We start from the raw sequence: 12708 nt of genomic DNA, 5'->3' as shown, positions 1-12708 counted from the left end.
GTTAGGAAACAGGCTTTACTGTTAGACTTCCTGGGGCTGGAACGTCTGGGATGTGTGTTCTGTGTGGCATATTGATACTGCTGTTGTGTATCATTTAGTTGCCCCTGAAAACCACTGTAGAGGCTCCTAAGTGGATCTCAGGTTCTATTGTGTGTTGAGCATCTTTGGAAATTCACTTGCAGGAAACAGTGAAACGTTGTTCAATCCTGAATTGCAGCCCTTAGCATTGAAAGTGATTAAAATAACATCACACTTCTCTTATTGTTGCAACCTCAGAAAATGCAAACTATGTCATAGGCTGAAGGGCTATTAGGATTCCCCCTCTCTCCCCTCCCCCTTGCCCAAGGAATTAACATATTTTTAGTGTTAAATTACTGTTTTTAATGAGGAGAGTCTATAAACTCTTATAGTTTCTTATTTAGGAGTAGTAGCTGTCAGCTGTAGCATGAGTACCAAATACAAAGATCTTTTATTGGCTAGGTTTAGATAGCAAGTTTACAGTCCTGAATGTGATGCTGATGTTATTCCATGTATTTGAGTTTTGTGCTCTTCCAAGGACAAGCTTGGTGGTGCTGTTGGTGTAGTTCTCTCTGAAGGATCAATTTTTTTTAGCTGTGGTGATAGTGATGAATTCCTTCATTCCCTTATACTAGGATTGGAGTGAATGATCAGGCATTCGCTGCAGATCTGTACTGAGATACATTTAGTCTATTTCCCTTGAATTTTATGGAGACTTATTCCTACCTTTACTCCCATTTCTCATCTGTCACTCTAGTGGTCACTGCCATCAAGAAAAGAATCAGGATGTGTGCGCATCCTGCATTTTCCACCTCTTTAAAAATATTGCAGAAGAAACTTTACTTTGAAGCAAATGTGGTGTTGTGTCTTCAAACTTAAATGTCCATTTCTTTGGCAGCGGCCCTGATTATGCAGTCAATTTAGGCTCAACTGGATTATGAAATAAAACTGCAAAGAGTAGTGGGTGAAGGCTTACTTTCAATGTATTTCTGTTTCTTTGGATAACGAGAAGACTTGCTAGAATTGAAGGCTATTTGTAACCTCCAAATAAGAGTGGCTTTTTAAATCTCTTCAAAGCAATACCGTTGACTGATGCAGTCAGTTTTACACTGTTCAAGGAAGTTTCTCAAGGTGTGCAGCTCTTAGTTGCTAAGGCTGTTAAGTCAGCTTGACAGCCCTACTGCATATCCCACTGAATCTAGGTAACCCTGGCATGTTCTTGGAATTCAGCCATTGCTAACTTCTGCCATCACTTGAAGATATTGTTCTTGTTCATTCTCTTTCCAGCACCTCTCACCTCTTTTTTTATTGTATGCCAGTATTAGCTTTGGCCTTCTGTACGGAGAGAGTTTTAAACTTTTTCAGATAGAGGAGGATATAAAACAAAATAGGAGAGATTTGTTGTTCATTTCCTTGGAAGTATTTACTAATATTTTTGTAGGGAGAGAACAGTTTTCATTTTCCCTTTATATTGAGAGGTTAGAGTGTTTTTTTTCTCAGTTCATGTGTAGTTGGTTTCTGACATCAGCTTTGCTTGTTGCATCAGGTCTGGCTCTAACTTTACAGAACTTGGTGTGCTCTGTTGTCTTTCACATCTGTCTTTAGCATTGTGCTTGTCTGCTTCAGTAGGTCTGTCACAGCACTTCCTCTTGAAGAATTTGGTAGTGTGTTAATGAAAGTATTTCTAATTAGAGGAAGTTGTGAGCGAGACATGAAAGCAAGCAATTCAATCTATATTTGAAAATAAGCACTGACTTTCTTTGTGACTAGGAGTTACAGATCTGCTTCTAAAAAGAATGCGTGTTCTGACTTTGCAGTCACAAAGTCTGGCTTCCGTGCTAATGACAATGGAATTGAGTTTGTCTTGGGTGAAAACTTGAGATCTGACTTAGAAAGATGAATAAGGCATTGTATATATGATGGATGAACTTCTCCTAAGTCTTCTGTTCTGAAACACTTGCTAAGTGGTGTTAAGTAGTTGTGACCCAAGGTTCTCTGTATGAAAAAGGGAATACCAAAGTGCAGTATCTCAGTACAGCTAAAAATGCTTTTTATAGTTTTCTCTGTAAACAGGCAGCTCCTTCTTTGAGTGTGTACAGTTTTGAATGATTCCTCATGTATCTTTCTGGTTCTGTTCACAGATTGGTTATCTGAAAAAAAATGGAGATGGAACTTTATTATTTAGTGTAGTAAATTCATCTGATCCAGAAGCAGAAGGTAAAAGCCATATTCTTTCAAGCAAACATTTCTAGTCTTGAATGTTCTAACAGATTTTGAAGTCTTAACTGTATAGATCCTATGTAGTATAGATGAGTTTAAAAATGGTTTTTAATTTTTCAAAAATTTTTATTCTTTTCATTAATTATTTCCCAAACCATTTCCCCAAACACCCCAAAGGTGTTTCTGTTTGCCTTCCATATTTTTACTCTTCAGATGCTTTGTTTTACTGATGCCAACAGTGAGTGAGAAGATAAAATACTATCTCCTTGTAAGCACTTACATATTGCTACAACATTATAAAGAGCTTGGAAGACGAGCTTTTACTGCAAGTACACTGTAGTGTTAATATCTAATGACAAAAGGTGAATGAAGATGCTGCAATTCTATAAATCTGTAAATGTGCAATGCACAGATGCAAATTTAGAATAATCTTTTGCCTCTTTATTATCTAATTTAAATTATTAGCTAAATTTCAGTTTTAAGTTTATGAGGTTTTGCTCAATTTTTTTTCTTTAGTTCCTTGATATTTTCTTTTTTATTGCTGCTTTTATGTTATTTATATTGTTTTATGCTTTTTCCTTGCTTTAATTTCAAGCTCAAGATGCAGAAGTATTGAAAATTTGTAATGAATAAAATGCCATGGTTTTTTGGTACTGAGTGTCATGTTGATTTAGCAATTCCTTCTCTGCACCTTTTGAACTTAGAATTTTTTCACAGCTTTCCTCTTGTTTCACTGATAAATATATGAATGCTTTTGACTAATCACTTTGAGAGACGCAAGATTGCTAAATTCTTTTTCATCTGGTAGTAAATTTTTATGGAATGAAATTGAACATTTTGGCTGCTATCATGCCTATTACCTATTTCTAAAAAAAAAGTGATTTAATACCTCTGAAATTATGCCACTGAAAATTTAAAGAGTGATGGTAATGGATTCCTATTAACCAACAACCACTTAGTCAACATAAGAGACTGCTTTTATCACTTTAGTAATATCTGGATCTTGAAGGTTTGTGAATCAGCTATTTAAATAATTACAGATGCTGCTGTATACTTTAAAAGTGAAATAACTTAAGTAAGCCATAGATCTTGTTAATATTACATGGAAGCATATTTATAGCTTGTGGTTGAAATTTAAATGGAGAACCTGAATTACAGTACCTACCCTTAATTTATAGTTTAAAAAACATTTAGTCTTTATGTTAATTACAGCTCTAAAATAGTAAATTCTAATTATTTGTCATAAATTGTAAACATGAAATGCTTTTCTAAGCCTTCTTTTAAATCAAATTATTAGAGGAAGAAACCCACCCAGTGGATCTGAGTTCACTGTCAAGTAAATTATTACCTGGCTTCACTACACTGGGCTTCAAAGATGAACGAAGAAATAAAGGTGACTACCAAAGACCATGTTATAACTTTGTTTTTATTAAATATTCAAGCAATTACTTGATATAAAATAATTTCAGTTTTTACCTGTTTATACTATGAAAGTTCGCTTGGTAATTTTTATAATCTATAATAATTCCATTAAAAGCAGAATGCAGCTTTTATTAAATTGAATTTTTTGCTTATTAAATGTAATTAAATTAGCAGTTTATGTATTAATATTTTACCTTAGTGTTATAGCCACATTAGAAGTTTTCCAATAATGGTAGTCCATTTCCTCTGGGGGAAATAGTTTTTCCATAGTAATTCCACTTACGGTTGAAAAACAACTTCCAGTCATTTGCATTTTTGCAACATATGGCAAAGATTTTGCAGACTATGGATTTTTTTTCCTGGTATTATTGACAGTTTTTAATAGTTTCTAATTTGCTGTCTAGAAACTGACTGGCAGCCAACAGTAATGTAGATGCACACAAAATATAGAACTATAAAAGGGAATGTGGCTGTAAACCTTTTTCTTTTTGGGGTGGGGTGGATAACTTATTACTTGAATTTTCAGTAGTATAAGTATGTTTGTCTATATGGTTAAAATAGTTATGCTGATTCTAGAGTCTGGAAGTCCTTGAGACACTGCTGTTGCTTTCAGTTGGGGGGAAAAATACATGGCACTTTCTGTATCTGTTTCAAAAAGCACAATCTTTTTTTTTCCCTAAGTGATCTTTGACACTTGTGCTAATCATTTGTTGTGTCTTTTACCTGTGTAGTAACCTTTCTTACCAGTGCCAATACAGCACCTTCCTTGCACAACAACTCTGTATTTCATGATTTGAAACCAGATGAAATGGAGCTCCTATACTCAGCATATGGTGATGAAACTGGGATCCAGTGTGCCTTAAGGTAAGGTCTTATTAGGAAAGGCTAAATTCTCATAGCAATTTTTTGCAAAGCAATTTAAACTAGATCTCAACTAAGAGCCTCCAAATCCTGATTTTTTTTTCTAAAACTTACTTTAAAAATAAATCACTACAAAATTTGAAGCTAGCTTTCATCCGTCTTGGTTTGGTTTTTTTTTGGTTTTGGTTTTTTTTTTTTTTTTTTTTGGGTTGTTTGTTTGCTTTTGGATTTTTGGAGATGGAGAAAGTTTTGGGGGGTTTTCCCATTTGACCTTTTAAGCTATTCTGTTTTATTGCAAGTTTGTTATGGATCTTGTTATTAAGGTCTTCAACCACAGTAGGTTGCAACAGATTTATTGTTTTGCTTTAAACCCAGCAGTAAATAATTTTAAAAGACAAGTAATATATTTCAGTGGCTTTAAAACAATGATGTTTTTCAATGGGTTTCAAAAGAGTTAATGCTACTTGAAAAGAAAAATGCCATTTATCATTGTCAATCTTGGAGGGAAAGAAATAATCTCTGGTTTGTTATCTTTTGTGTTTTTTTTTTTTTTTAACCCACTACCCGACGATCAATGATAGTTCAAGTCAAAATTTGCTGGTACGTGTGAAAAACAAGTTGTAAATCTACTTTACTATTAAAGTAAAAGAAAAAGCTGTATGTCTTGGCGACCTTAATTCCTTTCCTGAAGTATAAGAGTTAAAGGAAAAAGAAAATGTAGGTGTAACTCAGTGTATTTGGGAAAATAATTTAAGTTGAAAAAAAAAGTTGGGGAAAAAAAGTTGGGAAAAAAATTTAAGTTGAAGTAATTTTTACGAAAGTAAATGTTTTCTGTAATGCTTATCTCCATTCTTGCTAGCTTACAAGAATTTGTGAAGGATGCTGGAAGTTACAGCAAGAAAATAGTTGATGATCTTCTGGACCACATCACTAGTGGTGACCATTCCAAAACTATTTATCAGCTAAAGCAGGTGTGTCCTGGGTGCACTCAAGGGTCACAAATTCATCAGAATAAGAATGAACCTACTGGCTTTTTAATACTGTGTGAGATGCTATGTTTTCCACTGCCAGTTTAGGTAGTACAAGCTTAGCTGTTCAAGCAACCATAAACCAAATTAGAGACTGAATTAATCAATGAAGGAGGAATCCTTTTCTCTGGCTAGGTTAGTTCTCCAATGTGGTTCACTATGTGACTGCAGAAAGGAGGAGACAGGAGATGCAGCATAGCAGGGACCAACCACCTGGAAGGAGTTTGGGCAGCTTTGTCACTCAATGTCATTGCTTTCATACAGGCTTCTGAGTTACATTGCAATCCTTTTGTTAAAGTTTTGGGTTTTTTCTTAATTGAAAAGCAAAATATATTTCTCATGGAATGATTAGTTATTTGGAACATGGAAGTAAAGTTAAAAAACAGAGTAGTTACCACTGCACCAGGTGTCTGTTACCCCCCAGTGCTAACTTTTATATTCATGTAGTGTATCTACAGGGAAAGCTTTTAATTTATTTCCAAAAGCACTTTTCTGAAGAGATGCATACTAAGATTGGAGAAGAGAGTTTTCTCAGAAATGTGTATGGTTCTAGTGAGAATGTTTGCATTCCCAAGACAAAATAAGCTAAAAAAATTGCAAAATTTCTGAAGATAAATTTCATGTTGTCTTCACTTTAAAAGACAGTCTCAGTTTGAAATAATTGTCTGCTATTTAAAATGCTGACACTCTAAAAGATTGAAGAATAAAGAAAGGGAGGCAGGGTGGGAACATGGAAAGTACTTAGGCTCTCTGACATGATGGAAATGAGATTATGCTGCGTCTATGCAGACTTAGAAGTGGAATAGGGTGGGTGGTGTTTGCAAATAAGGCGACAATAGAATGAAAAACACTGACAATCCTTTAGAATTTTCTGTGTGTTTTTTCCCTACAGAAAAAGATGGTACATATAACAGGAAGAAATGTAAAGGATTAGTTCAAAAAATTAAAACCCAGTATTTTGAATACTCTTCTACATATAGAATTGTGTGTATGCAACATAGTCAACTTAGCATTAAAATAAAATGTGCCTTTGCCTTTTACCATGTTTTTCTATGAATGTTGTTCCAGGTGAGAATTTCTGAGGACCTTCCAAATGGTCAATGGCTTTTTACACTTGAAAATGCTCTTTAGTTGTGACATGTATGGATATACACTGATTTTACACAATTACATGTGTTTCAGTGGTCATATACGTGGTGTTCTATGCTTGAGCATTTTGTACTGCTGCATTTGAGTAAGAATTAGTATCTCTGAAAGTACAACCTTGAATTATTTGTGATCAGAAGTTACTGAAGTAATGATAAAGATACTTCATTTGAATGTAAAGTTTATGAGCAGAAGAAATAGTATAAGGGGACTCAGCGATTAGTTAAAATGCATAATATTGAAATACTTAAGAACAGCAACTGTTGCATTTGAATTGCATTACAGATATGTGAAAAAGTTAGCTGTCTCTAGCCTCCTTTTGTGTGTGGTTTGAATATGTTTGAAATGGTACAAGAAAGATGTCATTCTCATGTGTTTGAATGTAAGCAGTTATTGGTATTCTTTCTTTCCAGAGGCGAAACATTCCAGTAAAACCACTGGATGAAGTTAAAGTAAGTTATGCTAATACTCTGTTTGTTTGGGGTTTTTAACTGGGAAAAGTGTTTTGGCATTTAAAGTAGAGAAAGTTATGTTCTCTGCAACATTCCAATTCTTTATTTTATTTAATGGGCCTCTGTTCTGTATGGTAATACAGAAAAGATTGATAAGTGGAGTATGTGAGAAAGGAGAGGCTTTAGGTTATTCCTGGAGATGCTGTCCTGGTTAGTTACAAATTGTTGGTATGACTGTATATGATTGCCCTAGAGAAGAGCTGGTCTTCAGTTTTTTGTGAAGGTTCTACTCAAACATCACAGAATATGGCAGTTTTCTGTGATGGACCAGGACCTCATTGTGGAAAACCAGTAAATTATACAAACGTTCTCAGGGAACATTCTTAGTAAATATAAGCTATGAAATGCTAAGATCTAAAGTATTTCTTTGTTCTTTAGGTTCTGCCAGTTCTTATAAAAGAAGAACACAAGCTGCGTAATACTTGTCTGGATTCTTCCAAACAGATTATGGTAAAATGGTTGAGGGGTAGGGGAGGGAAGCAACAGGGAAAAAACCAGAAACAAAAAAGTACTATTGAGACATTATTTCATTTCAGTGCATAATCTGAGGTAAAATATTAAAAATACATTATCAGTTGCAGTACTGAAAATGAATTCTCTCATATTCAGTCTATTTTCGATTGTGACTTTATTGTTCTTCAGTTTATTTTAGCATGCATAACTAAGTCTCAGAGGCAGAAAGATCAAATAGGAAACTGAAAAAAATACTTGATCTGCTGATCTATATTTGAGGTTCAGCCTGCTGTAAAATTGGAAAAACTCCATTAATATTAATCAGTTTTACCATATCCATTGAAAATGTCTATTAGAAAGTATGAGTAAATAATGTATATCTTATTCTTTTACAGCTACTAATCAAATCTGTCTTCAAGTGGTACTGGTTTTATCTTGCAAATTATTTGTGACAACAGAAGATATGCACTGCATTCCATGGCAATTAACATAAAAATTAATTATATTACATTATAGCAACTAAAAAAAATCATAGTTTTATAAATATTCCTTATGTTTTGTGGAAAGGTGTGGATTTCTTTAGAAGGTGACTGATTATTTCATGTAAGTGCTAGGTTTCATTTTCATATTTCTGAAAGATAATATCTGGTTGTATGTTTACCTGAGTGTCTCATGTCTCCTGCTGGATCAGGCATCCTCAGAGATTTCCCTTAGAACAGGTTTTGAAGCTTAGTGACACTGATTTCTTCTTTTGTGCCATTACATTAGCAATACTGCAATGGGTGTGGAAAGAAAGGGAGTTGCAGAGTATAGGCTATATTTCATTATCCATATGTATAGGAAAAATACTAGAGAGGCCAATTCCAGCTGATACTGTGAAGAAAGAGGCCCACTGTACAAAAAATTTCAATAAATCAATGTTCACATATGGAGGAGATGAGGGACACTGGTAATACTTCCAGCTGCTAGAGTTCTACCATGAGACATGGATGAGTCAAGTGTGTAATTGAGTTTCAGCAGTCCTGGATCATGAGATAAAAGACTTGGACTACTGTGTGCACATCCCTGGCCCTTCATGTGACTGGTCTGTCCGGGAATCTTTTTGAGCTGTTTCTGAATTTTAGGTTAGCCAAGATGGTTATGGATGCTCGTCTCAGGTGTTAAGATAATACTTCTGAGAGAATGGATTTGTGCCTTAAATGTTGTGAAGTTAATGTGACAACTTGTCACACTTGCTAATCTTTCTGTTACTTGTGTTTTAATAGGTTGGAGAATCTGCTGGAGACAGTAACACTTCTGACTTGGACTTTCTCTCCATGAAGCCGTATTCAGATGTATCTCTCGATATTTCTGTGTTAAGTTCATTAGGTAAGTAATACAAGACATCAGTTATGGTTTAATTGTATCATTTAGAGAAAACAATAGCAGGATTTGCTAAGACTAAAAAAAACGTTTGACAAGTACTGATAAGTATAAATTTGACAGAGGTAAAAGTCTAGGGCTGATAAATGAAACCTTGCTCTGTTTTTCCTTTGAGACATCCATGTGTTGTACAAGCTAACTTTTCCTTTACAACTGAAGAAAACAAAGTATTTGTACCTCACTATTTTGATAGCTATGCTTGCATTTCTTGTGTTCATAGTAATAAAAATTTTAAGAATCAGTGTGAAGCTTTCACGCAGAAATTATGTTGCTTCATATGATATATTTTAAAATAACTTGGGAATTAGGTAAGTATGTGAAACCTGATCATATTGCTACTTGGAATATCCCAAAACAAAAATCAGAAGAAACTTCTGGTGCTGGATAGACTTTATCTTCAGTTGTGTGAAAGAATTTGGATACTGTTTCAAATACATGCCTTTGATAGTTATCCTGTAAATGCCACAACAAGTACTGTTACCATTTCTGCAGGCAGCTGAGCTGGTCAAATGTCTTCAAAAATGTCATCCAAGCAAACAACTTGCTTATGTTTTAAGGTATTTTTAGTTCTGAATCTGAAAGAGGCAAAGCTATCTATTATAAAACACAACCAAACTAATTGAAGGCTTAAAGGGAAAAAATATTTCTACAAATTTCTCACATAGGTGCGGTTTGAAAAGCAACTGTAAGCTCTGATTATGCTGTCTCACTCTAATTTTATTTTTTTTACTGAATTTGCAGTTCAGTAAAAAAATTAATCAGTATCCATTTTAAAGACAATGTTTAGACATATCAGTCTTACTATAAATTTCATGCACCACTGAAAGCTGCTTATATTTTATTCTTAGGTCTTTCTGTAAATAATCATACTGCTAGATTAGTTGACTTCCAGAGAGAGTTTATGAAATTACTTCCTATCATAATTCTTGCAAAATTAACATTTAAGAAAGAGAAGGGAAGGAGTTTATCTTCCTGTTTAAAGTTGAGGGAATTTTTTTTAGGTCTTGATATGAAAGAATAGCATATATTGGCACATGTGTCCAGTTCTTTCCAATTTCACAATTTAATTTGACTTACTACAAAATCAATGTAGCTGGAGAAGATACTGTTCTTAGAACCTTCTGTGATGGGGATATCTTTGCCTCCATAGATTTCATGTTCTGTTTACCTGTATTTTGAGTTAGATAGTTAAATGATCTGCTTGCTGACTCTCTTTTGCCACAAACGAAATGTTTTATTTACTGTGAGGGTGGTAAGGCACTGGCACAGGTTGCCCAGGGAAGTTGTGGGTTCCCCATTGCTGGGAATGCTCAAGGTGGTTGGATGGGGCTTTGAGCAACTTGGTCTGGTGAAAGGTGTCTCTGCCCATGGCAGGGGGGTTGGAATGAGATGGCCTTTAAGATCCCTTCCAACCCAGGCCAGTCTGTCCATATCTGGCATTTCACAGCTAAGGGAGACAAATTAAGCTCTTACAGTTGTTCAGATATTGGGAGTCGGTTCAGTTCCAGCCATTTCCTTGTAGCACTTTCCTTCATCATCCAGTACTACACAGATCTGCAGCTGTTGCTTTTTCGAAGTGCGAGGGAAAATGCAAGATTGATGTAATTTGTGTATAGACAATGCTTGTGTTAATTCAGTTTAGAACTTTTTTATAGTGACTTGGTAATTCATGGGTCAATGTACATGTGCTAATTATGGGTTTTGGTTGGTGGCTCTTAGGAAAAGTGAAGAAGGACCTTGATCATGATGATAACAATCTGCATCTGGATGAAACAACTAAACTGCTTCAGGACCTTCATGAAGCTCAGGCTGACAGAGTGGGATCCCGGCCATCGTCCAATTTGAGTTCCCTCTCCAATACCTCTGAAAGAGACCAACATCATCTTGGTAAAGTTAGCCGTGTCACAGAAGTTCCAGTACTTGTGCTATATTTGGAATTGGTTTAAACTTACATTGTAATTTACATAAGTCTTTGTGTGAAACTACTCTGATAAAACTGTGCTGACTGATCATGTTTTAATTTTTAAATATGCCTGGCAGAGATCACTAACAAGATACACTTTTGACCTCCAGAGCTAAGATCACTAAATGTAATTTCCTATTTTTTGATTAGATGTGATTGAAGTAATTGTGAAGTAAGTTGATAATTCAATGGCAAATTCCTATAAGTGCTTGCATTTGATGCCATTAGTTACACTAAAGAGTATATAATGACTATTTTACTTCAGCATAGTTGTGTGCAGCAAGTAACAAGTGGGATTCTACAACAGCATTTCATTGTCAACTGTAAAATTCAGTGATAAGATGGGATGACAGCATAACATACTGCTTAAAAAATTGGTGCCATTTCTGCGAAGATAGAAAATATTGGATGGATGATACTCAGTTGCATTTTGTATAATTACTCAACTCAGAGTAATGGCATAATGATTACTATTCCAAAATTATCTAAATTACTAAGAATCTTGTGATTTCTTTTTCATAAGCTCCTGTTTAAATATCATTTAGATGTCTGTCTTACTTTAAAAGTCTAAAAGGAACATGTGAAATAACCATCCTGTTTATATGTATAAATCTCTCTTAATTTTTTTCTGTATTTTTAAAGTTTTGATTTTTTTTCCCACATTCAACAGGAAGCCCCTCTCATCTGAGTGTTGGAGAACAGCAAGACATGGTTCATGATCCCTATGAATTTCTTCAGTCTCCAGAAACCTCAAATGCTACTAGTAACTAATCTGACATGTACTATATTTATTCTGTATTTTAATTGTATTATGTTTTTATAAAGTTTTTGTCCATGACAGAAACTGCATTTTTGTCCTCTTTTATATGAGGATTGCTGTATAATATAATGTATACAGGATTAAACAAGCAAACGTATAAAAACCCCAACCCCAAACTAATTAGTGCATAATGTTGTTAGCAATGTACCAAGAACTGCTTTCATTTTGTTTGTTAAGGGGGAGTGTTATTTACTGGTGTGTGAATCTTGCCTGAAAAGCAGCAAATAATGTGTTAGAAAAATTTATATTTTATAGACACTGAAAAGTGACAATTTTTCCAAAATCATGGCAACAGTCGTTAAATGTTCGTGGTACAATTATCAACTAGTTCTGTAGATAATTGTTCTGTTCTCTACTGTTCAGGTTAAGACCTGAACACCTCCAAGGAAGAACAAAGAACTGCATGAATTGGGATCATTATTGTGTTTTTCATCTCCAAATGCTAATAATCTGTAGAAATTGTTTTAAACATTTCCCCATATTTTAAAATATTTTTTGATCACTGCAGAGAGCATTTAATTTGAGAGTAACAGTACTTGGTAGTTCCAGTAGAATGCTCATTTACAAAATTTTTACCCTGGATTTGAAAAAGATTAATGTTTTTGTGATCCCTTGTATCTTGAAACACAAAGAAAAGATAATACTTGTATTTTTTAATATGATGTGTATATCTCATAGGTTGAAAAAAATACTGGATAAGGTGTGCTTTTCAATAATTCCAAAATAAAACTTTTATAATACATCAATACTGATACTGAGGGGTTTTGTACTATTGCTATTTGCAAGTAGACAAATGTTATGAATTTACATTATTTTGTAAATATTAATAAAAATAGAAAAGCA

At 34.3% G+C, this 12708-nt stretch overlaps 1 protein-coding gene across 9 annotated transcripts in view; it reads left to right on the top strand.

Moving 5' to 3' along the window:
* The window catches only part of BRD9 (bromodomain containing 9), a 24507-nt gene extending 11799 nt beyond the window's left edge, over window positions 1-12708 (top strand). For all 9 annotated transcript variants that reach the window (XM_068200427.1, XM_068200406.1, XM_068200388.1 and 6 more), the window contains 9 exons: window positions 2160-2235; window positions 3536-3631; window positions 4392-4524; window positions 5381-5492; window positions 7109-7147; window positions 7586-7657; window positions 8926-9028; window positions 10802-10969; window positions 11716-12708. In XM_068200427.1, coding sequence (XP_068056528.1) covers window positions 2160-2235; window positions 3536-3631; window positions 4392-4524; window positions 5381-5492; window positions 7109-7147; window positions 7586-7657; window positions 8926-9028; window positions 10802-10969; window positions 11716-11816 — 900 coding nt within the window. In that variant the 3' untranslated portion in view covers window positions 11817-12708. The remainder of the gene's footprint in view (window positions 1-2159; window positions 2236-3535; window positions 3632-4391; window positions 4525-5380; window positions 5493-7108; window positions 7148-7585; window positions 7658-8925; window positions 9029-10801; window positions 10970-11715) is intronic.

The sequence above is a fragment of the Anomalospiza imberbis genome, chromosome 1, assembly GCF_031753505.1.
Source record: "Anomalospiza imberbis isolate Cuckoo-Finch-1a 21T00152 chromosome 1, ASM3175350v1, whole genome shotgun sequence".
Lineage (NCBI taxonomy): Eukaryota > Metazoa > Chordata > Aves > Passeriformes > Viduidae > Anomalospiza > Anomalospiza imberbis.
Note: the sequence above shows the minus strand (reverse complement) of the source record. Positions and strands in the feature narration are given on the sequence as shown.